Below are 21,954 nucleotides of genomic sequence, written 5' to 3'. Positions count from 1 at the left end.
AATAAACAAGTTATTTGAAAGAGTCATGATTGTCTTTTTCCTTATGGATAAGTAGTAATGTTCAAGGCATCTGAAGAGACAATGTTTGAGTTATGGTATAGTACATTAATATGAGCTGGAAGTCATAGAATCATAGAACTCTAATGCACAGAAATAGACCCTTCAGCCCATCTAGTCTGTGCCAACTTATTATTCTGACTCGTCCCATCAACCTTCACCTGGACCATAGTCCTCCACACCCTTCCCATTCATACATTTATTCAAATCTCTCTTAAATGTTGAAATCAAATTTGCATCCATCACTTCAGCGGGCAGCTCATTCCACACTCTGACGAAGAACCTCCCACTAGGTTCTCCTTAAGGATTTCACCTTTCACCCTTAACCTATGACCTTAGTTCTAGTCTCACTGAATGGTAGTGTAAGATTTTTAAGTTATAGGTAGAGTTTAATACAACACATTTTTCCTAAGCATTAATGATGTTTGGCTCCTCTCAGAATTGATGAAATACTTGGGGTGGCACGTTTACAACCGAATGATATTTTTGTTGTTTCTGTCATACCTCATTGCTGCCATTGCAAAGTGAGAGGATCAGATTGGAAAAGGAAATCAAGGAGCCTGAAGAGATTATTTTAATAATTGTTTAGTAGTAAATATTTAGTGTGGGATTTAGCACCTCAGCACCTAGAAACAACACAACTGTGATGAATGCTTAACACATTAGTGTAAAATTGCTCTATTTTAAAATGATTGATTTGGGAACTGCATTTGTTCACTAATCTAAAACAATACATTATTGGCCATCAGTGTTACACAAGACATTTCTAAGATTAGGGACTGAGATTTACCAATTGTTAAAAGCCTTACAGTCTTAGCAACTGATCTGTTTCAAGTAACAAACCCACATATCTGACCTCAGTCTCTCCTGATAGAAAAAATATACAATTAAAATTATGTACTCTGATTTTCAGAGCCTATCGAGCTCATCTTTTTTCAGAAACACAAGAGATTCTGCAGATGCTGGAAATCCAGAATGGCACACACAAAATGCTGGAGGAACTCAGCAGGTTCGACAGCATCTACGCAGGGGAATGAACTGATGATGCTTTGGGCCCAGGCCCTTCATCAGGACTGGAAAGGGAAGGGGAAGAAGGTGGGAGGTGGGGGAGGAGTAAAAGCTGGCAGGTGATGGAGAAAGAGGCTGCATCTTTTTCTCGTTTTGGTCATAATACATTTTTGGTCACCCTTTGCAGTGCCTTAAAAGCAATCGTGCCACTGCCTTTGTTTATCTTTCTTCATAAGTTCTAATAGAATGGGAGGGTGGGAACCAAAAGATAACAATAGAGTGAGAAATTGTACAGTATTGTACAAGATCAAAGGGCAGAGCTTTGCTTTGTGTAAATTCACAGTGTAATAATTAACGCAAGTATTTTCCCAAGTACAAATAGCCACGTGAGGATTATTAGGTATTCTTCAGGTCAAGCTTTGCACATCCATACTCACATCATTCTCCAGACGTACAGTAGAGAGCATGATAACAAGTTGCATCACTGCGTGGTATGTAAATTCCACTGTGGCTGACAGGAAGGCTCTACAACGGGTAGAGAAAATTCCCAACATACCACTGGCATCAGCCTACAGAAAGGTGCTGGAAAAGGGCCAGTTACATCATGATGGATCCCACAAACCTTGCTCATGGACTGTTTGTCCCACTCCCTTCAGGGAGGAGAATACATAGCCGGGACCAGCAGAATCAAAAACAGTTACTTTCTGCAAGCAGTAAGATTGATCAACACCTCCATCCACTAACTCTACCATCACTTTAATATATCCCATCAGTCACCTTATGAACAGCTTAGCATCACTTTATGTGCATATAAACAATCTATATACATGAGCTATCTTGTGTACAGGCAGTCCCTGAGTTACGAACGTCCGACTTACGAATAACTTGTACTTACGAATGGCCTGCCATAAAGCCTATTATATTATAAATTCGTCAGTGTCCGCCATTTAAAGTCGGATCACATTGCCATTAACACTGTGTTGAGTGTGTAACTTTGTATTTGGCTTAAATTTTTCTTAGCAAGATTCACCCTGGCCCCCCTTTTCCAGTCAGCACCGCCCCCACTTGTCCCACTTAACCTGTCTCAGTGCGGGTGGACTTTAGGACCCAGGGGAACTCAGGACCCGCCGCCCGCGGCTGCTGCTGAATCCGCACTGTTTCTGTACCGTTGACAGAAAACAATCACAATTGAAAATAAAGTGGAAATAATAAAGTGATTGGAAAGAGGTGAAATGACACCGATCATTGGAAAAGCGTTAGGCTACAGTCGGTCACCGATTGAAACAATTTTAATGGAGCATGTGAAAGGCCCTGCCCCGATGAAAGCTACAATTATTACTAAGCAATGCAGTGGTTTAATTATTGAAATACATACATTTCTTAAGTGTTTTATATGCATAGAAAGGTAAAATGTATACTATATACTAAGACAAACATTTGACTGACACTAAATTATACCAGATGTATCTGTTCCGACTTAATGTACAAATCCGACTTAAAGATAGACTCAGGAATGGAACTCATTCGTAACCCTAGGACTGCCTGTATTTATATTTATTGTGTGTCTTATTATTATTATTGTTGTGTTTTTTATCTTCAGTGTTTTGTTTTTATGCTGCAATGATCTGGAGTACAATTATTTCATTCTCGTTACAGTTGTGTACGGGAAATGACATTAATCAATCTTGAATCCTGAAGATGGTGCCGAGCTGCAGTCTTCATCAAGATCATGGCTCAGTCTTAATTGTTATTTTCGGTATACAGGCATGGTTTTGGCAACAGAGAGGGGAGTTAGGACTGGAGACTGTAGGCTTGGAGTTGGAGGACCATCCGTGTGTGTGGGAGGGTGGGAGGGATAAAAGGGGCTTATTTTGTTGTTGTTGTTCTGTCGGTTGTTGTGTTCTGTATTGCTGTGTCTATGTTGTTCTGCTGAGCACGGTGGCCATGCTATGTTGGCACTTAAATATGTGGCGACGCTTGTGGGCTGCCCCCAACACGTCCCTAGGTTGGTGTTGGTTGTAAATGCAAACAACACATTTCACTGTATGTTTCGATGTACATGTGGTAAATAAATCTAAATCTCTCAGACAATGGTAAACAGGTTCAAAAAGAGGGATGGTGTAGATACTGCTGTTCCAGGAATAAATATTCCTTAGCATTAACTTTCCAGCAAAGACAAGGAGAGATGGAATAAGAAATAGACTGGAGAAAAGAAAATATTACATTCCGGAGTGAGGCTGGAATCTAAAATAATAATAGAAAATGCTGAAAATACTCCCATCTGATGAAAGGCAACAACAGTGAATATAAAAATTACAAATATTTATCAATGGTGAAGTTCAACAGCTCATTGCAAGAAGAACGTTCTGACCCAATGCTTGTCCTCAGTATTTCTATCAAAATATATTGGATTTTTCTGTCTTTGTGTTAAATTTTATCTTGAAATGATAACTCCTTCTCTCTGGCCATAGATGCTTTCAGCTTGCTGTGTATTTCCAGGGTTTTAGTAACAGCTACTTCCCCTCTGCATTACATCAAGTTCCTGAACAATAAACCCATGAACACCATCTCACTATTTTTGCTCCTTTTCCACACACATATATACATATATATATACACAAAGGTACTTTATTTCTTAATATAATTTATAGTATACTATATGTATTGCACTGTATTGCTGCCGCAAAACAAACTTCACGACACAAGTCAGTGATAATAAATCTGATTCCAATTACCAGCATTTTCTGTGTCGTTCAGATTTTCAACACCTGCAGTTTTTGATTTGTGCAAGGCAATTGGTGTAATTTACTTGGGATTTTGGAAAGGCAATTGAGCAAACGTCACAGAACGAGCATATGTAGAAAGCTGAAGCCAGTTATGAAAGAGGGTCATCATGGAGAGAAGCGCTTATGAACAGGAAAAGGAGTGAACAGTTGTTCTAGACTTGAGGAGTCGGTGTTCCAAAGCATCAGAACTGAGAATATTGCTCCACTCGGGTGTAAAAGCGCCCTTCAAAAATCTGCTAATTATACTCAATTTGGGACCACAAACTGTGAAAAGGAAGGTGATAGACTTCAAGTGAACATAGACAAGCCAATGAAATTACTATTTTTAAAAATTTACTTTTCTCTTTTTATTTGTATGATTGGTCTTCATTTGAACATTAGTTGCTTGTCAGTCTTCATTTATGTATAGTTTTTCATAAATTCTATTGTATTTCTTTATTTTTCTGTATATGTCTACAAGAAAATGGATGTCAATGTTGTATATGGTGGTATATACTACATTGATAATAAATTTACTTTGAACTTTTTGAACTTTGAATTGGGTCAGTGTGCAGCAGATGAAATTTAACATAGATGTGAAAATTAATACATTTTGATAGGAATAGGAGTGGCAAGGATGGACATTGGTGGCATTGAGTGCCCAATACTCACCATGGTTATATACTATTTATCTGTTACCTGTGAATCTACATTTGTTAGCTTATTACTAGGTAGTAGCCTAACCTTGAAAGGTGAAATTCTGCGTGAGTATTGCAAAATGTTTGTCTTCATGTGGGAGGCCCTGACATTCAAGGATTATATTCAGAAGTAATGAAAAACTGTTAAAAACAACTAACTGGAAAAAATGATTAAAAATAAAGATTAAATACATTGTAAAACACAAATACAATGAAAATATTTTAGTAAACTGAATAATTATTTCAAAAACTACAAGTGTTTTGTAGCCATTCCTCTCCATTAAAAAATCATGGATTTCTTGTTCCGAGTCCAGGTCTGACCTGGGCCACTGCTGGGGAACATCTATGTTATTTTACTGTTCTGCTGGGAACCACGAGTCCAACCATGATCATAGTCAGGAAATTGACTATGAATCCTGGCCACAAAGTTGCAAACATGTGGACATCCAAATATCACAGCACTTAAATGGAGCAATGTTGACAATCCCCTGAGAAGTCAACATTTCCAGACAAGCAGTGCCTGGATATAATCTAAAGCAGGTGCAGAACCTTAATGAATTAAGAATCCTTGCTACAGATCTTTGATGGTGACAGGAAAGTAAGGTGGATTAAAAGATGCATTTAGGACCTTCAGCTTTGTAAATAGAGATATGATGTACAAAAACAAGGAAGCTTTGTGGAATGCTCACAAAACTATGGTTCGGCTTTACTGAAGTAATGTCTTTCAGAAATCATTTGAAAGTCTTGGAGGACATGCTGTAAAAAGTGACTCAAATTGGCCCAGGGATGAGAAGCTTCAGTTTCATGGGACAATGGGAGAAATTAAACTTATAGAAACATAGAAATCTACAGCACATTACAGGCCCTAAGGCCCACAATGTTGTACTGATCATATAGCCTACTCTAGAAATTGCCCAGGATTTCCCTACCACATAGCCCTCTATTTTTCTAAGCTCCACGTACCTATCTAAGAGCCTGTTAAAAGACCCTATTGTATCTGCCTCTGCCACCATCACTGGCAGTGCATTCCATGCACCCACCACTCTCTGTGTGCAAACATTTACCTCTGACATCCCTCTTGTACCTACCCCATCCAAGGACCTTCACATTAGCCATTTCAGCCTTGGGAAAAAGCCTCTGGCTATCCACATGCTCAATGCCTCTCATCATTTTATGCCTTATCTTCAGAGAAGAGAAATGCATAGAGAGATTGATAGAATTTGCAAAATTATAAGTTAATAAACTGTTCCTATTAGCATGTTATGAACAGAGAACACTCACGTAAACAAAAAATAAAATGCTGGAAATAGTCAGGTTAGGTTTCACAGCACCTGGAATGAAAGAAACAGTTCATGTTTCAGACCAAAACACTATCAGAAATGCTGGAAATACTTTAACCTAATGATAGCTCAGGTTTATCAATACTAACCATTTTAACAATTGTTAATCATACATGCAATACCTATCAAAACTAAAAGTAAATATTTGAAAATTTAAAATCAGTCGAAACAATTAAATTGCTTAAAAAGTAAGGAAATACTTAAAGCTATTTCAAAAAACCCATAAGGTTGGCTTCACTGTCACATTATATTCTCAACAGGGCAATCCGCACCAGGTTGGGCTTTACCCATTAGGTAACACACACAAAATGGTGGTGGAACGCAGCAGGTCAGGCAGCATCTATAGGAAGAAGTACAGTCGACGTTTCGGGCTGAGACCCTTCGTCAGGACTAACGGAAAACAGAGATAGGAAGAGATTTGAAATTGGGAGGGGGAGGGGGAGACCCGAAATGATAGGAGAAGAGAGGAGGGGGAGGGATAAAGCTAAGAGCTGGAAAGTTGATTGGCAAAAGGGATACAAGGCTGGGAAGGGGGAGTATCATAGGACGGAAGGCCTTGGAAGAAAGAAAGGGGGACGGGAGCACCAGAGGAAGATGGAGAACAGGCAAGGAGTTATTGTGAGAGGGAAAGAGAGAGAATAAAAGAAAAAATATATATAATAAAAATAAATAAACAAACAAATAAATAGGGGTGGGGTAAGAAGGGGAGGAGGGGCATTAACAGAAGTTAGAGAAACCTTGCCTGTTCTTCATCTTCTTCTGCTGCTCCCCCCCCCTTTTCTTCTTCCAAGGCCTTCCATCCTATGATACTCCCCCTTCCCAGCCTTGTATCCCTTTTGCCAATCAACTTCCCAGCTCTTAGCTTCATCCCTCCCCCTCCTGTCTTCACCTATCATTTCGGGTCTCCCCCTCCCAGATCTCTTACTATCTCTTTTTTCCGTTAGTCCTAACGAAGGGTCTCGGCCCGAAACGTCGACTGTACTTCTTCCTATAGATGTTGCCTGGCTTGCTGCGTTCCACCAGCATTTTATGTGTGTGTTGCTTGAATTTCCAGCATCTACAGATTTCCTCAAGTTTGCATTTACCCATTAGGTTCTGGCTTTGGTGACCAAGTTCTCATCACAGCCTAATAAACACTACCTCTCATTTTTGTTCTGCAAATTTGATCACTTTACAGAAATCCCAATATATAACAATGGGAGCAGTCAAGCAGAGTGAAAACTTTATTGTATCACAGCTTTCAAATCAGCTCTCGGGCAGGGAAAAACCCTCACCAAAACTCTACTTGTGTACAAAGAATAGATGGCATTGTATGGGAGGTACAAAAAATAAAGTAGTACAGATGAGTCTATGTGGCAGGTAAGCAAATGCCTTTCTGTACAACGGCAACAAAATGCACTGTGTCGGACTCAGAAAGGCTATACCTTTCTCATGTTAAGAATAAGTGTAGGGTGCTTTGCACTGCACAAATAATGAAAATGCAACAAAGAAGATTTGAGGAGTCTTGGTATGTCACTGAAGTCTAGCAAATTTCTGCAGATGTAATGTGGAGAGCATTCTCATTGGTTGCATCACCATCCAGCATAGAGGGACAGCAACACGTGATTGGAGAAAGCTGCAGAGGCTTGTAAGTTTAGCCAGCCCCATCATGGCATGAATCTCCCCATCATCGAAGACATCTTCAAAGAGAGCTGGCAGAAAAAGGGCGGCTTCCATCATTAAGGACCCCCAACACCAAGAACATGCCCTCTTCTCATTACTACCATCAGAGAGGAGGTACAGGAGCCTGAAAACACACACTCAGTATTTTAGAAACTGCTCCTTCCTCTCTGCTATCAGGTTTCTGAATAGACAATGAACATATGAACACTGCCTCTCTAATTTTGCTGTCATTTTACCCCATTTATTTAATTTTTAAAATATATACAATGGGTTCCGGTTAATTGGTTCATTGGTTAATCGGAGCTGCCACTTATTTGCGACAACACTTGAAGAACAAAAATTAATTGAGATAATAAACAAAGATTCCCTTCATTTATTCGGGACACTATGCCACTTAACTGGGGCAGTGGACTGTTGCCAAACAGTTTCTAATAAGCATCAGTCATGTGAACTTATGAGGCAGGTAGCTACCACCCATCCTTCAGGCAAACACTTTTTAAATAGTGTCATATACATGTATTTATGTTCAAAAAAGCAGTGATTTTTGTCACTGATAGTTGGCGAGAAATAAGCAGTAAGACAATTTAGAATTGTTTTCCTCACTGCGGTTTCAAGCATTCACGCTTGGAGATGCCAGAAACGGTTGGGAGTTCAAATGAAATGATTTCACTACTTCACCAAGTTAGAAACTACAAAGAATTTGAAGGTATTGACAATCATCTTGAATGTTACAATGGAAATGAAGATTTGATGGACACAAATCATCAGAGGCATTGTATAAAAATAATCCATTATCCTCACTAGATGTCTGTGCTAATTTTGATCATTTACAGAGAATCAAAAGAACACAGCAGCATTTTGGTTGTCCATTGTATCCGAAGATGACAGTGAAACTTTTTAAAGTGGAAAAGCCATTGCACTGGGATAGTTCCGCTCTCTGGCCCTCAGAAGTCTGGGTCTAGTGGTACACGTACTTGTAACAAACCGGGGTCTTCTTTGGTTACAGTAGACAATCACGACTTCTGTGTCTTATCATGCAATTCAGTCTTCAGAAAGCTCTGTAGAATTGCCTTCCTGGCCGATGGCTCTCACCGTTAATCTCATCCGTACAGTCTGCTGGAGCTGACTTCACTTAGTTCACTGGGGTATGAGGCCTACTGGCTACCCCCATCTGGTTTAGTCCACCAGTTGAAGCAATGTGGCCACTGTTGCATGCAAATACCTACCTGGACCCGCAGGTGAGAGCTGAGTGTCCGGTGGGGACCAAAGGTGAGTGAGCTGCCCCAGAATGGATATGACAAGCCCTTCACCAGAGGTGCCACCCCTCCTAGACACTCTATACACAGCAGCGTACACCTGAATTCCTTTCTTGTTAACTATTAGGATCTAATACACAGTTTTATAGCACTGTAGTGGCATTGGTAGGATTCTAATTTGTTCTGGATTGTATTTAAATACATAATTTGTTACTCAGTTAAAAGGTAGTTTAAATTTTTTATACCTTTTTAACTATTTAATTTCAGCTATTAATATTGCAATTTATAGTATATTTTATGTATTACATTGTACTGCTGCCATAAAAGAATAAATTTCGCAACACATGTCAGTGATAATCAACCTGATTCTGAATTTAAAAGTTTCAAGATTAGTGCCTGTGGCTACTGTTACAAGTTCTCTAAACAAATCTCATTACACAAAATAAGTAACACTCTTATTCTCATGTCCCCTTCAAATAAGTGCCCATTAATAACTGTTTGTTTTCATTAAAGCTAACTTCCTCCATTGTGTTGTGGCCCATACAGAACACACAGCAGTCTGTCATGAGTAAAGACAAAATACATACCAAAATACTTTCAACTCAAAACGCAGCCAAGTCCACGCATCTCACACCCTTAAGGCTAAAAATAAGACTGGATTTGTTCTAGCAGTCCAAAAACACATGACAATACAAAGAAGAGACAAATCCCATGAATCAGCTCACATCCATGTACAGCAACAGCGTTACAAAACACACAAGTTCACAGGGGAATGTTTTGGATTCAGCCATGACCTCTAACAACAGGACCCAAGAACCTACACAGAATCCTTTACTCTGCTCACCATTTTCGCATTTAAATAGAGCAGAGGCCTGTAGCCCATCTGCAAGCCATGGTTATACAGCATTTAATTTTAGAAACAAAACATGCACACACTCTCAAATCTAAGATGCTTCAGTAATTTAGGAACACATTCGAAATGACTAGTGCTGGGGTTACATCTTAATACATTCCAAACACAAAAAAGAGCATCTGTTACATCTGATGTAACACAGACAAAATGCTGGAGGAACTTCAGCAGGTCAGGCAGCATCTATGAAGGGGAATAAGCAGTCGATATTTTGGGCTGAGACCCTTCATCAGGACTGGAAAGGAAAGGGGAAGAAGCCAGAATAAGAAGATGGAGGGAGGAGGGAGTGGTAGGTGACAGGCAAAGGGGAATGTAGGTGGGTGGGGGGGGGGGGGGGGAGGAGTGTGACTGAATTGAGAAGCTGAGAGGTGATAGGTGGAAAAGATAAAGGACTGAAGAAGAAGGAACCTGATAGGAAAGTGGACCGTGGGAGAGAGGGAAGGAGGGGGGGAACCAGATGGAGGTGAGGGGCAGGTGAGAAGGGGTAAGAGGGGAGCCAGAATGGGGAATGGAAAAAGAGAGAAGAGGGTGGGGGGAGGGGGTAGAAATGACCAGAAGTTAGAGAAATCAATGCTCATGCTATCAAGTTGGAGGATACCCAGAAGGAATATGAGGTGTTACTCTCTCATGCTGTCAGGTTGGGTCACTGTGACTTAGCAATAAGTTGAGAGGACAGAAGAGTGAATGAGGCAAAGGTATGTTCTGCAGACTTTGCTGGCATTATTTATGGTAACTGCAAGCTGTTCAGTACTAGCAGCATCACTGTGAAGATGAAACCCCTAACTACCTGTCCCCAAGAAAAGTTACAACAGAGCAATGCAGAGAGGTACATCCCAAGCTCCTACACAGCGGACATAAGACACTGGACATAATAATACATCTAAGTCAGTCAATACAATCTAGTGAAAGGATATCCAATGTTCAAAGCCGGATTAGAATTTACTTTTAGAATCAGCCTTACGCTAAACAATGGAAGCTGCTACGAATCTGCTGATGCTGAGAATTATGATATAGAAAGCCATGTCAATTCTATCATTCCGACAATTTAAAAAAAATGTCAAATCACAAAACTGAAAAATCCACTCCACAGCAAGATAATCATTCTGGGAGTGGATGGGTTAAGGTCACACAGAACACGATGTGTCTACAGCTAATTATCTCCTAAAAATAGAAGAACCCTGCTCAAAATGAGGGCAGCAAACTAAATGGTTACATCTCTAACTCAGTATTCATTGTTCTTCTTGTTTTTCATTTACACATGCTTAGGAAATACTACTCCTTGTGTGTGTGACAGATATAATTTAATTGACAATGGCATATCCATTTTACTCCAAGACATCTGAAATTTCTGGTAATCCCAGGGCATCAATTAAAACTAGCTTCAAAAATACAGAATGGATAAAAAAAAAGGTAATATTTGCAGCGCCAAATGGCTCCCCTTTCAGTGAAATTAAAACCCACCCTGACGTCGGCACCCTTCTTCCTGAAGCACATCCCACACTAACACTGCAGTCCACAATGAGGAATTTAACAGAGGCAAATACCCTGCAAGCACAACATTTGAAACCCCAGCAAATGGAAGTGATCCACCAACAAAAATTTACCAAGCAGTGTCTTGAGTTACAGAAGGCTCCATCATGCAGACTTAACAATTAATCTTTAATTTACAGTGCTCCATGTATTGGAATTAGAACAATGGAACGTGCCAATGGGTAAATCTGCCAAGGTACCTTTTTCCTTCGATCCCGAGAACGTTTTCTGTGCTTTTTGACGACTTTCTCATCCTCGGTCACAACTTCCATTTCCCGGTTTTTCTTGATATGGGAAGCAGCGTGAGCCATCCTGAATGTGTATGATATCTGACCAAATGTGACGGCTTAGGAAAGGTATGATCCTTGGCAACCTGATACAACCACTGTTCTGAGCAATTGTTCCTCTCACTGTTTTAAATCACTGCCGAAGAATTAAAGTTGTGGGAGGTTATCATTACTGGAAAAGGGCAGTCGATCGTGAAATATTGTACACTCATTTCCCTCATCAATATCTGCATCTCCAGAAGGAGAAAATCTTCACAGAGTGCAGCCTCTCTGATGCATGAATATAGTGAAGAAGCTAGCTGGGATAGTGAAGGCAGTATTATGGATATATCGCCTGCCACCAACTGGAAGTGCCTAAATGATTTCAATATAGGGGGGGAGGCTAGAAGGGAAATCCTGGCAAGAGTAATGGTCAGATACCAAGAGCTGTATAAATGGATGTCTATTATTATACCGTAACAGTCAATTTTTTACAAATTATTAAGTCTTGTCATCTCACGCAGATGCATTATTTTCCATTCAAACCAGCAGGCATAAGGACACACATCAAACCTGCAGTACAGTGGAACGGGTCTTTCCACACTGCTGGTGCAGACAGAGGCAGGGAAAAAAATACATTAAATTTCCATTTGTCCATATAGGCCAAACATTTCGTTGTGAAGAAATGGAGGAGCCGAGTCCCTGGACAGCCGCATTGTCCCCTAAAAGATTCCACCAATGTATTTTAAAACATTGCTCCTGTTAGCTGTGGCAGAGTTTCCCCTTGAGGTTTGGTCTTTACTGTGTACTGCATGACAGAACTAAATATGTAATCACTCTAGCTCACAGTACAATCACTACAGTAGCAAGGGCCGTCCCTAGGGCTAACCTCAATTCACTTTCTTTGACAAGAAGGGTAAAAGCAAAAAAAATTCCTTATTTCTCTACAATCATTCCACCCGTGTTAACATCCATTTCTGGAGCCGTGAAGAGATTTATATCATTTGATTGTATTTTTTTGCCACCTGCGCTCTTGGTGCTACTGACTGCAGCTTTTGAATATTCATGATGGGTGGGAGAGAGAGAGAGAGGGAGGGAGAGAGGGAGAGAGAGAGAGAGAGAGAAAATACACGGCAGCCAGTATAGGGCTACAACGTAGTAACATCTGAAATTATAGATAGAAAATGGAGCCTTCCCCTTGGAATAATAAAAAAGCCATGTCGCACCAAATATTATAGGAGCATCTCTCTCTGCTGACTTTACACCAATGGCCTGAGCTGCAACAAATATTTCTGTAATCAGAAATATAGTGAAAAGGCTATTGTTCAGTCTGAAACAAAACCAGCTATTAATAACTTATATGAAAGAATTAGTATTTAATCATTTTTTTACCGAATAGAAGGCTAATGTAAATTTAACGCTTTTCAAAATTTTCAAAAGAGATTATGGAAAACGCTAGATTAGGAGCAAATGTCAGAAGTGGAGGTAGGCCCGGGGGCTGGGATTCCTTATTTGCTTATAATGCGGTCTTCGGTTTATGTCGGAGAGGGAAATTTTCACTCTCCAGTTTGGCTGCATCAGTTTCTTTAGTTTGATCCATTCCATGGGTTGAGTGTACGTGTGGTTACATTTCTAGTTAGAGACGGAGAATAAAATAATTTTACAAAATAAACTATAAGCACCATTATCAGCATTTGACAACGTGTGCAGGGTAACAGTAGAGATGATCTTTATCTTTCCTTCTCCTGGTCTAAGTAATATTGATGTCAGTTAGCTCCCCCTGCATCAACATTTGGAATAATCGCATCAATTGACTATGAATGGTTAAAGCGTGACACGTATGAACCTGATCTATTTCAGTTTCCTTGAAGCAGATGCAGAGAAAATGAAAAGCCAATTATGTGATTGGGTGACAAAGGTGGAAAATCCTGACTTTAACGTGAGCCAATCAAAACTGATAGTCGTAGGTGTAAAACTAACCTATTGTATACAAATGGATATATGACCCAGAAATGGAACCAAGCCAGATCACTTTTGCATCCAAAGTTCAGATCTGTTCCTTTTTTAAATCTAAATTAAAATATTGAAACCCAGCCAGTAATCAGGATCGATTAGTAAGTTACAGTACCGCTGGTGCTCACATACAAGGCTCACAATAGCAAGTGTTCTGTGCAGTTCCAAGGATTACACAATATGTGCACATTGGTACGGTGTCACCTGTTCTCTCAGTCAACCACCAACATCCGAATAGCTCTCCTCAACCTCGTCAAGCTAAAGACATCTCCGAGAACAAGCCTTTCTTTTCTTTCTTGCTTTCGTGGCTACTCGGAGAATTGAAGAATTGATCATAAATCAACCTTCCGACCTTTGGAGTTGGAGTATTTGGAGCCTGTGTGTATCCAGTGCGCCAAATGCCACCTTATCTTATTAAGTACGAATATATGACCTAATTCATCATGCATTCGTCTGGTTACATTAGAAACACAACTGCATTTCTCTACACTTTATGACTTTAAGATCTTCCAAAGTGCTCAGATTCAGGTTTTTTCATCATATGTACATTAAAACATAAAGTGCAAATTTGCTGTTTGATTAAAACCACATGCCTAAAGATGTACTAGGAACAGCTAGCAAGTGTCACCAACATTCTGGCTCCAACATGGCATGCCCACAATGTTTAGCAAGACAACACAGAACACAACAAGCAACAACAACAGCTAAACAAGCCCCATTCGCACCCACACTCATATAGTCATCTAACCCCAGGGCAGACAGACTTCAGCCTGCAGCGGGCTTGGACTCACAGACATTGGACCTTCGAGTTCCCTAGCAACCTCACAGAGATTCGCAGGCTTGGCTCCAACCAACGGGCCTAATCTTCCAGACTTCTGATTCAATCCTCGGCATTGACCCCAGCATCCAATGATAACTGAACATAAGGCCTCGAACTCCGGTCTCACTGATTCATGAATCCAGGGAGCAACACCCGACCACAGCTGTCCCATATCCACATGGAATAACAGGTTAACAGGATTCTTGTCTAAACCAGATGATATATTGTTCAAGATAGCCTCACTTCATTTCAATAAAGACAGTGGCTTTATTCATGCCATTAACTGTGCAAATCTGGGCAAATTCATAAACCAAAATACAATTAACTCTGGCCAGTGGTTCTGTAGAGCATCACCAGCTAAATACTCTGAGGGTCAGCTCAGTGCCAACTCCCATGGCTGTGCATTTGTCCTCTCTTCTGCTGCTAGGATCACCTCTGAGTCCAGGAGTGCAGCATGGAATTTGCAGCAAAGTAAGGGGTAGGTAATGTCCAGGTAAGGATACTTTACAGAGAGTGTGCAGTCAGCCCAGGTAAGGATGTTTCACAGAGAGTGTGCAGTCAGCCCAGGTAAGGATGTTTCACAGAGAGTGTGCAGTCAGCCCAGGTAAGGATGTTTTACAGAGAGTGTGCAGTCAGCCCAGGTAAAGATGTTTCACAGAGAGTGTGCAGTCAGCCCAGGTAAAGATGTTTCACAGAGAGTGTGCAGTCAGCCCAGGTAAGGATGTTTCACAGAGAGTGTGCAGTCAGCCCAGGTAAAGATGTTTCACAGAGAGTGTGCAGTCAGCCCAGGTAAGGATGTTTTACAGAGAGTGTGCAGTCAGCCCAGGTAAGGATGTTTCACAGAGAGTATGCAGTCAGCCCAGGTAAGGATGTTTCACAGAGAGTGTGCAGTCAGCCCAGGTAAGGATGTTTCACAGAGAGTGTGCAGTCAGCCCAGGTAAGGATGTTTTACAGAGAGTGTGCAGTCAGCCCAGGTAAGGATGTTTCACAGAGAGTATGCAGTCAGCCCAGGTAAGGATACTTTACAGAGAGTGTGCAGTCAGCCCAGGTAAGGATGTTTCACAGAGAGTGTGCAGTCAGCCCAGGTAAGGATGTTTCACAGAGAGTGTGCAGTCAGCCCAGGTAAGGATGTTTCACAGAGGGTGTGCAGTCAGCTCAGGTAAGGATGTTTTACAGAGAGGGTGCAGTCAGCTCAGGTAAGGATGTTTTACAGAGAGTGTGCAGTCAGCCCAGGTAAGGATAGTTTACAGAGAGTGTGCAGTCAGCCCAGGTAAGAATGTTTTACAGAGAGGGTGCAGTCAGCCCAGGTAAGGATGTTTCACAGAGAGTGTGCAGTCAGCCCAGGTAAGGATGTTTCACAGAGAGTGTGCAGTCAGCCCAGGTAAGGATGTTTCACAGAGAGTGTGCAGTCAGCCCAGGTAAGGATGTTTCACAGAGAGTGTGCAGTCAGCCCAGGTAAGGATGTTTCACAGAGAGTGTGCAGTCAGCCCAGGTAAGGATGTTTCACAGAGGGTGTGCAGTCAGCTCAGGTAAGGATGTTTTACAGAGAGGGTGCAGTCAGCTCAGGTAAGGATGTTTTACAGAGAGTGTGCAGTCAGCCCAGGTAAGGATAGTTTACAGAGAGTGTGCAGTCAGCCCAGGTAAGAATGTTTTACAGAGAGGGTGCAGTCAGCCCAGGTAAGGATGTTTCACAGAGAGTGTGCAGTCAGCCCAGGTAAGGATAGTTTACAGAGAGTGTGCAGTCAGCCCAGGTAAGAATGTTTTTTGAAGAGTATAGCTTCTCTTTGCACAGCAGGGGACTGGAGCCATTTGGCATACGGAGAAACCATCAGGATGAAAACGAAGGGCTCTAGCGTGACACTATTGGTCAGTTATTTTGACTAATTCTTTAGTATTATTATCCTTTAACATACAGATTCTATTGGCTACTAATACTGGTATTATTGTAGTGTGACTGATGATTGATTATGCAAATAAAGAATTTGAACACACACAATGTAACCAATTGATCAGTACTTGTACCCGCTGGTCAATTTCTATGTAAAAAATGGGCAGAATGTGTGGTGCCACTTGTGGGCTGCCCCCAGCACATCCTTGGGTGTGTTGGTTGTCAACATAAATGTTGCTTTTTGCCGCATGTTTCAAAGTACATGTGATAATAAATCTGAATCAGAATAATTCGACTTTTCATGGCCGCAGGATAACACAAACCTTTCCAAACTAAGTGGGCTGTAGCCTTTGCTGCAGTATATGGCGCACAACAAGGAATAATGTATGACAATGATTGACCATTCACAAGACCTGTCATACTCTTTTCAAACAGTGAGACTCTCAGTGACAATCTGCTAAGAGTTTCGGCAGACTCAGCAAACTACTGCTGATATTGTGCAAACAAGAAGTTTACAAACAATTGCAAGTATTCAATTCAAATACAAACATACAGATAAATCAAGTGCAGAATGTTTTACTCTGCCGTTTCAAGCTTTTTAAAATTTCATCTTGCCTGTTTTTTTGCTGAACAAAATTACTTAAAAGATGCCAATGTATTTTTTTTAAACTACAGGTTGATAAAAGCTGGAAGTTTCTTCAAAACTAGACAGGCAGCAAGTCTGAAACAGACAGTTTTCTCTCATTTTCAAAAGTTCCAAGAGTTAGTCAGAAATGTGGATAGACAAGAAAAATAAAAGGAAAATGATTTCTACTATGTTACAGAACAGCTTACTTCATTGGAATTTACGCAAAATATTGAAAATCCCTCCAGTTCCTAAAGCCTGTACAGGAACAGGAACCTTTCTGCAATTTGTAGCCTACAAGGTCACAATTAAACATACAGCAGCAACCTATTTAAGTGTGCTAACTTGATACCACTTAGCTATGAATCATAGAATTGTTACAAGGAGGCAGCTATGGACCACTGAGTCCATGCTGGTGACGAACAGAGCAATATTATTACTCCACTCTTTCCCCATGGTCTTGAAAATTATTCTCTCTTGATTACCTTGCAGTGAAGGCATTGATTGATTTTGTTTTTAGCACCCTCATACACCATGAATTTTCAATAATCACTGCTCTCTGAGTAAAATACTTTCCTCATATCACCTTCTGAATCTTTTGTGATTGCGCATGCAGTTACTTCTGGAAGAGAAAAACACATTAAATTTAAAAAGCAAGTTGTTTCTGTCGGGACTTCCTGCAGAGCTTGAGATAATGCAAACTATTAGGCACTTGGTAAGAGCCAATAGAATGAAGCTATATCTAAGTAAAATGGCCATTGTATTACTGGGAAGGGGCAGTGGAGAGCTGAGGCTTTTCCTCAAGAGGCTTTGGTGAAAAGGGTGGAGACTAAGGATAAGTTTCTTTTTCTCTCTCTTTATTTCTCTGTTTCGTTTATTCTCTCTTTCTTACTGCACAGTTAGAGCAGTGGCGATGACAGTCAGTACAGCTGTGTGCTTCTCTTGCAGATGTAGGAAGACAGGGAGATCTCGAGTATCCCTGACGACTACACCTGCAAAAAGTGCATCCAGCTGCAGCTTCTTTCAGACCGTGTTAAGGAACTGGAACTAGAGCTGGATGTACCCCAGGCCATGGAGATGAAAGGGTTGATTGACAGGAATTACGGGGAGGTAGTTAAGCATAGAAGGTAGGACACAGTTACCTTGGTGATGGTCTGGAGAGGAAAAGGGAAAGGCGGCCAATGCAGGGTACCCCAGTGGCCATTCCCCTCAATAGTAAGTACATTATTTTAGATACGGTTGGGGGAGCAATGACCAAGCAGAGGAAAGCTGCAGCAATCAGATCTCTGACTCTGTGACTCAGAAGGGAAGGTGGGAGAAGAGGTAAGGAGCAGTGATAGAAGATTCGTTGGTTAGGGAACAGACAGGGTGGTCCTGTGGACAAGAATGATATTCCTGGATGGAATGTTACATGTTGATGAGGTCCTGCTAAGTGAGTTCATGGAGTTAGGAATTAAGTTAAAGGGCAGGATCTCCAAACTGGTGATCTCAGGATTGTTACCCATGCCAGTGAGACTAGAAATAGGAATATAATTCAGATTATCATGTGGCTAAGGAGGTGGTACAAGGGGGAGGGTTTCAGACTTTTCAATCATTAGGCTCTCTTCTGGGGAAGGTGGGGCGTACAAACAGGCAGCTTGCACCTGAACTAGAGGGAACCAATATCCTTGCAGGAAAGTATGTTAGTGGTGCACTTGGGGGGGGGGGGGGAAGAGTGTTAGACTAGAGTTTCAGGAGGATGAGAACCAGGGTGCCAGAGCATAGTGGAGTAGTTGTGGTGAAAGTAATTGTTAAGCCTACATACAAAGACGAGAATGAAAGGTTGAGCACGGTGGGACTAGTTTGCTGAGTTGTGTCTATTTCAATGCAGGAAGTACTGTAGGTAAGGCAAATGAGCTTGGAGCAAAGCTCAGCATGTGGAATTATGATATTGTAGCCATGGGTGACACAGTTACAGGAGGGGCAGGAACTGGCAGCTCAGTGTTTCAGGGTTCTCTCGTTTTAGACATGACAGAGTGGGAGGGGTTTAAGGAGAAAGGGTAGCATTACCTGTCAGGGAAAATGACATTACAGTGCTCAGCCAGGACAGACTGAAGAACTCATACAGCCAGGCGTTATCGGTGGAACTGAGTAATCAGAAAGTATGACCATGTTAATGGGGCTACATTACAGAACACCTAACAGTCAGAACGACTTAGAGAAACAAATTTGCAGAGAGATCGCAGACTGTTGCAAGAAACATAAGGTTGTTATAATAGGGGATTTTAACTTTCCATATATTGACAGACTCCCATTCTGTAAAAAGGCTGGATGGGATAGAGTGTGTCAAATGTATTCAGGAAAGTTCCTTTAATCAGCATATAAAGGTCCCAGCTAGAGAGAATGTTTCTCCTTTACGGGAACGAGACAAGGCAGGTGTCAGAAGTATGTCTAGATGAATACTTTGAATATAGTGATCATAATCCTATTAATGTCAAGATAATTATGAAGAAGAATAGGATGGGTCCTTGTGATGAGATTCAAAACTGGGAAAAGGCCAATTTTGATGGCACCAGAAAGGATCTGGCAGGAGTGGATTGTGATTGGTTATTTTCTGGTAAAGGAGTGCTTAGTAAGTGAGAGGCCTTCAAAACTGAAATATGGAGAGTACATAGTATGTTCCTGTTAGAGTAATTAGACAGACCAACAGTTTTAAGAAACCTTGGTTCTCAAGGGATGTTGAGGTCCTGTTTAAGAAGAAGGAGGAGGTACGTAGGCAGCAAGGAACAAATGAGGCACTTGAGGAGCACTGAAAGAGATGAGAGAGATCTGAAATGGAATTTTGACATCTGTATTTGATTAGAGGATGGACACAGAGTCTATAGAACTGAGGCAGAACAGTAGTAAGGTCATGGACCTTATCTGTATTACGAAAGAGGAGGTGCTTGCTGCCTTGAGGTAAACTAGGGTGGATAAATCCCCAGGGCCTGACGTGCTGTGGGAGCTTGTGGGAGGCAAGTACAGAAATTACAGGGGACCTGGCAAAGGTATTTAAAATGTCATTGGCCAGGGGTGTGGTGCGGGAGGACTGGAAGATAGCTAACGTTGTTCTGTTATTCCAGAAATGCTCTAAGAATATGTTGGGAATTTATAGGCCAGTGAGCCTGATGTCAGTAGTGGGTAAATTATTTAAGGTTTTCTAAGGGACAGAATATGTAAGTATTTAGATAGAACTGGCCTGATTAGGATTTAGTCAATGTGGCTTCGCGCATGGCAGATTGTGTCTAACTAATCTTATAGAGTTTTTCAAGGGGGTTACCAGGAAAGTCAACTAAAGAAAGGCAGTAGATGTCATCTACATGCACTTTAGAAAGGCCTTTGACAGGGTCCCGCATGGAAGGCTGGGTCAGAAGGTTCAGTCTTTGACAATCAGGATAATGTAGTCAATTGGATTTAACATATGTTTAGTGGTAGAAGTCAGAAAATGGTAGTAGATGTTGAATCTCTAACTAGAGGCCTGTGACTAGAAGTGTGCCACAGGGATTAGTGTGAGTTTCATTGTTGTTTGCCAGCTATATTAATGATTTTATTGATAATGTGTAAACTGGATCAGCAAATTTGTGGGTGACACCAAGATTGGGAGCAGATAGACATTGAGGAAGGTGATCGAAAAATAGCAGATGGAATTTAATGTAAACAAGTGTGAGGTGTTGCACTTTGGAAGAACAAACCATGGTTGGTCTTACACAGTGAATGGAGTGCACTCAGGTGTGCAGTAGAATAAGGGGATCTGGAAAGACAGGCCGATAATTCCTTGAAACTGGTTGATAGGATGATAAAGAGAGATTTTGGCAAATTGTCCTTCATAAATCAGAGTACTAAGTACAGGAGTTGGGAAGCTATGTTGAAGTAATATAAGACATTGGTAAGGCCAAATTTGGAAAACTGTGTAATTCTGGTCACCAACCTACAGGAAAGGTATCAATAAGATTGAAAGAGTATAGAGAAAATTTACAAGGATATTGCTGGGACTTGAAGACTGAGCTACGCGAAAAGGTTGAATAGGTTAAGACTTTATTTCCTGGAGCACAGGAGAAAGAAGAGAGACTTGATAGAAATTATGAGGGTTATAGATAGAGTAAATTTAAATAGGCTTTTTTTTCCACTGAGATTGGGTGAGGCTAGCACTCAAGGTCATAGGTTAAGGGTGAAAAGTGAAATATTGAAGAGGAACCTGAGGGGGTGTTTCTTCATTCAGGGATGCTGCAAGCGCGGAAGGTTTGGATATGTACGTGGATGGGGGGAGTATTGAGGGGTATGGTCCAGGTGCAGGCAGATTAACAGTTTGGCATAAACCAAATGGGTCGAAGGGCCCCTTTCATGTTCCATGACCCGATGACACTATCTGTCCTTTAGCCATTTGCTAACGAGAGCAGCTTCTCACTATCAACTATCAGAAAAACAGTCACTATCAATTACATTTCTGTAAGTGTCCTCTCAAATTTCATTGCTCCAAGGAAAACAGAATTCTGCAGGTGTTGGAAGCTGCAGCAAATAAAACCTGCTGGAAGAACCTAGCTGGCCAAGCTTAATCTGTGGAGGCAAATGTTGACCAAAGAAGAAAGGAGACTTAACGGGCAAATCACGCAAAAAAAAATTGAGTTCCCTAGGTTGGAGAATCTGCAGCTCTAACATGCCTGGACTGAAAGAAGAGGTGTTTTCCTTTATATTGTGTTGGACCTTGCTGGAACAGTAAGCCAGAGAGGGAGACAGATGGCAATTTTACAAAAATGTTTTCTTTTATTTCAGAGGGTCTGGATATTCCTGGTTCCTGCTCACCATCCAATCTTCTACACATGCCAGTAATATTACCTCCTACACCGTGAACTTTTACTTTTTCCCCAATAACTTTAGATCTGGCACCTTATTGACTGAAAATACTGGCCAAAGTTTGAGGAATGCATTTTCTCGGAAGTACATCATAAACACATGAGATTCTGCAGATGCTTGAAATCCAGAGCAACACACTCAAAATTCTGGAGGACCTCAGCAGATCAGACAGAACACATTTTGTGTGTGTAACATTCTCAGAAGGTTACATGGAGATAGAGAGAACGAGAAAGGCAAGGGCATCAAA

General features: G+C 41.1%; 1 protein-coding gene across 29 annotated transcripts in view; it reads right to left on the bottom strand.

The window, feature by feature from the left end:
- ank3b (ankyrin 3b) overlaps positions 1 to 21,954 on the bottom strand; it is a 634,594-nt gene that overhangs the window by 394,538 nt on the left and 218,102 nt on the right. For 10 of the 29 annotated variants that reach the window (XM_073027278.1, XM_073027299.1, XM_073027282.1 and 7 more), the window contains exon 1: positions 11,427 to 11,854. The exons of 2 other annotated variants lie outside the window; for them this stretch is intronic. In XM_073027278.1, the coding sequence (XP_072883379.1) occupies positions 11,427 to 11,537 (111 nt within the window). In that variant the 5' untranslated portion in view covers positions 11,538 to 11,854. Of the gene's footprint in view, positions 1 to 11,426; positions 11,868 to 21,954 lie in introns of those variants that run through there. 17 more of the 29 variants (XM_073027293.1, XM_073027295.1, XM_073027297.1 and 14 more) reach the window with 8 other exon arrangements.

Source organism: Hemitrygon akajei, chromosome 23 (genome assembly GCF_048418815.1).
Source record: "Hemitrygon akajei chromosome 23, sHemAka1.3, whole genome shotgun sequence".
Taxonomy (NCBI): Eukaryota; Metazoa; Chordata; class Chondrichthyes; order Myliobatiformes; family Dasyatidae; genus Hemitrygon; species Hemitrygon akajei.
This window is presented reverse-complemented; position numbering and strand designations above follow the sequence as displayed.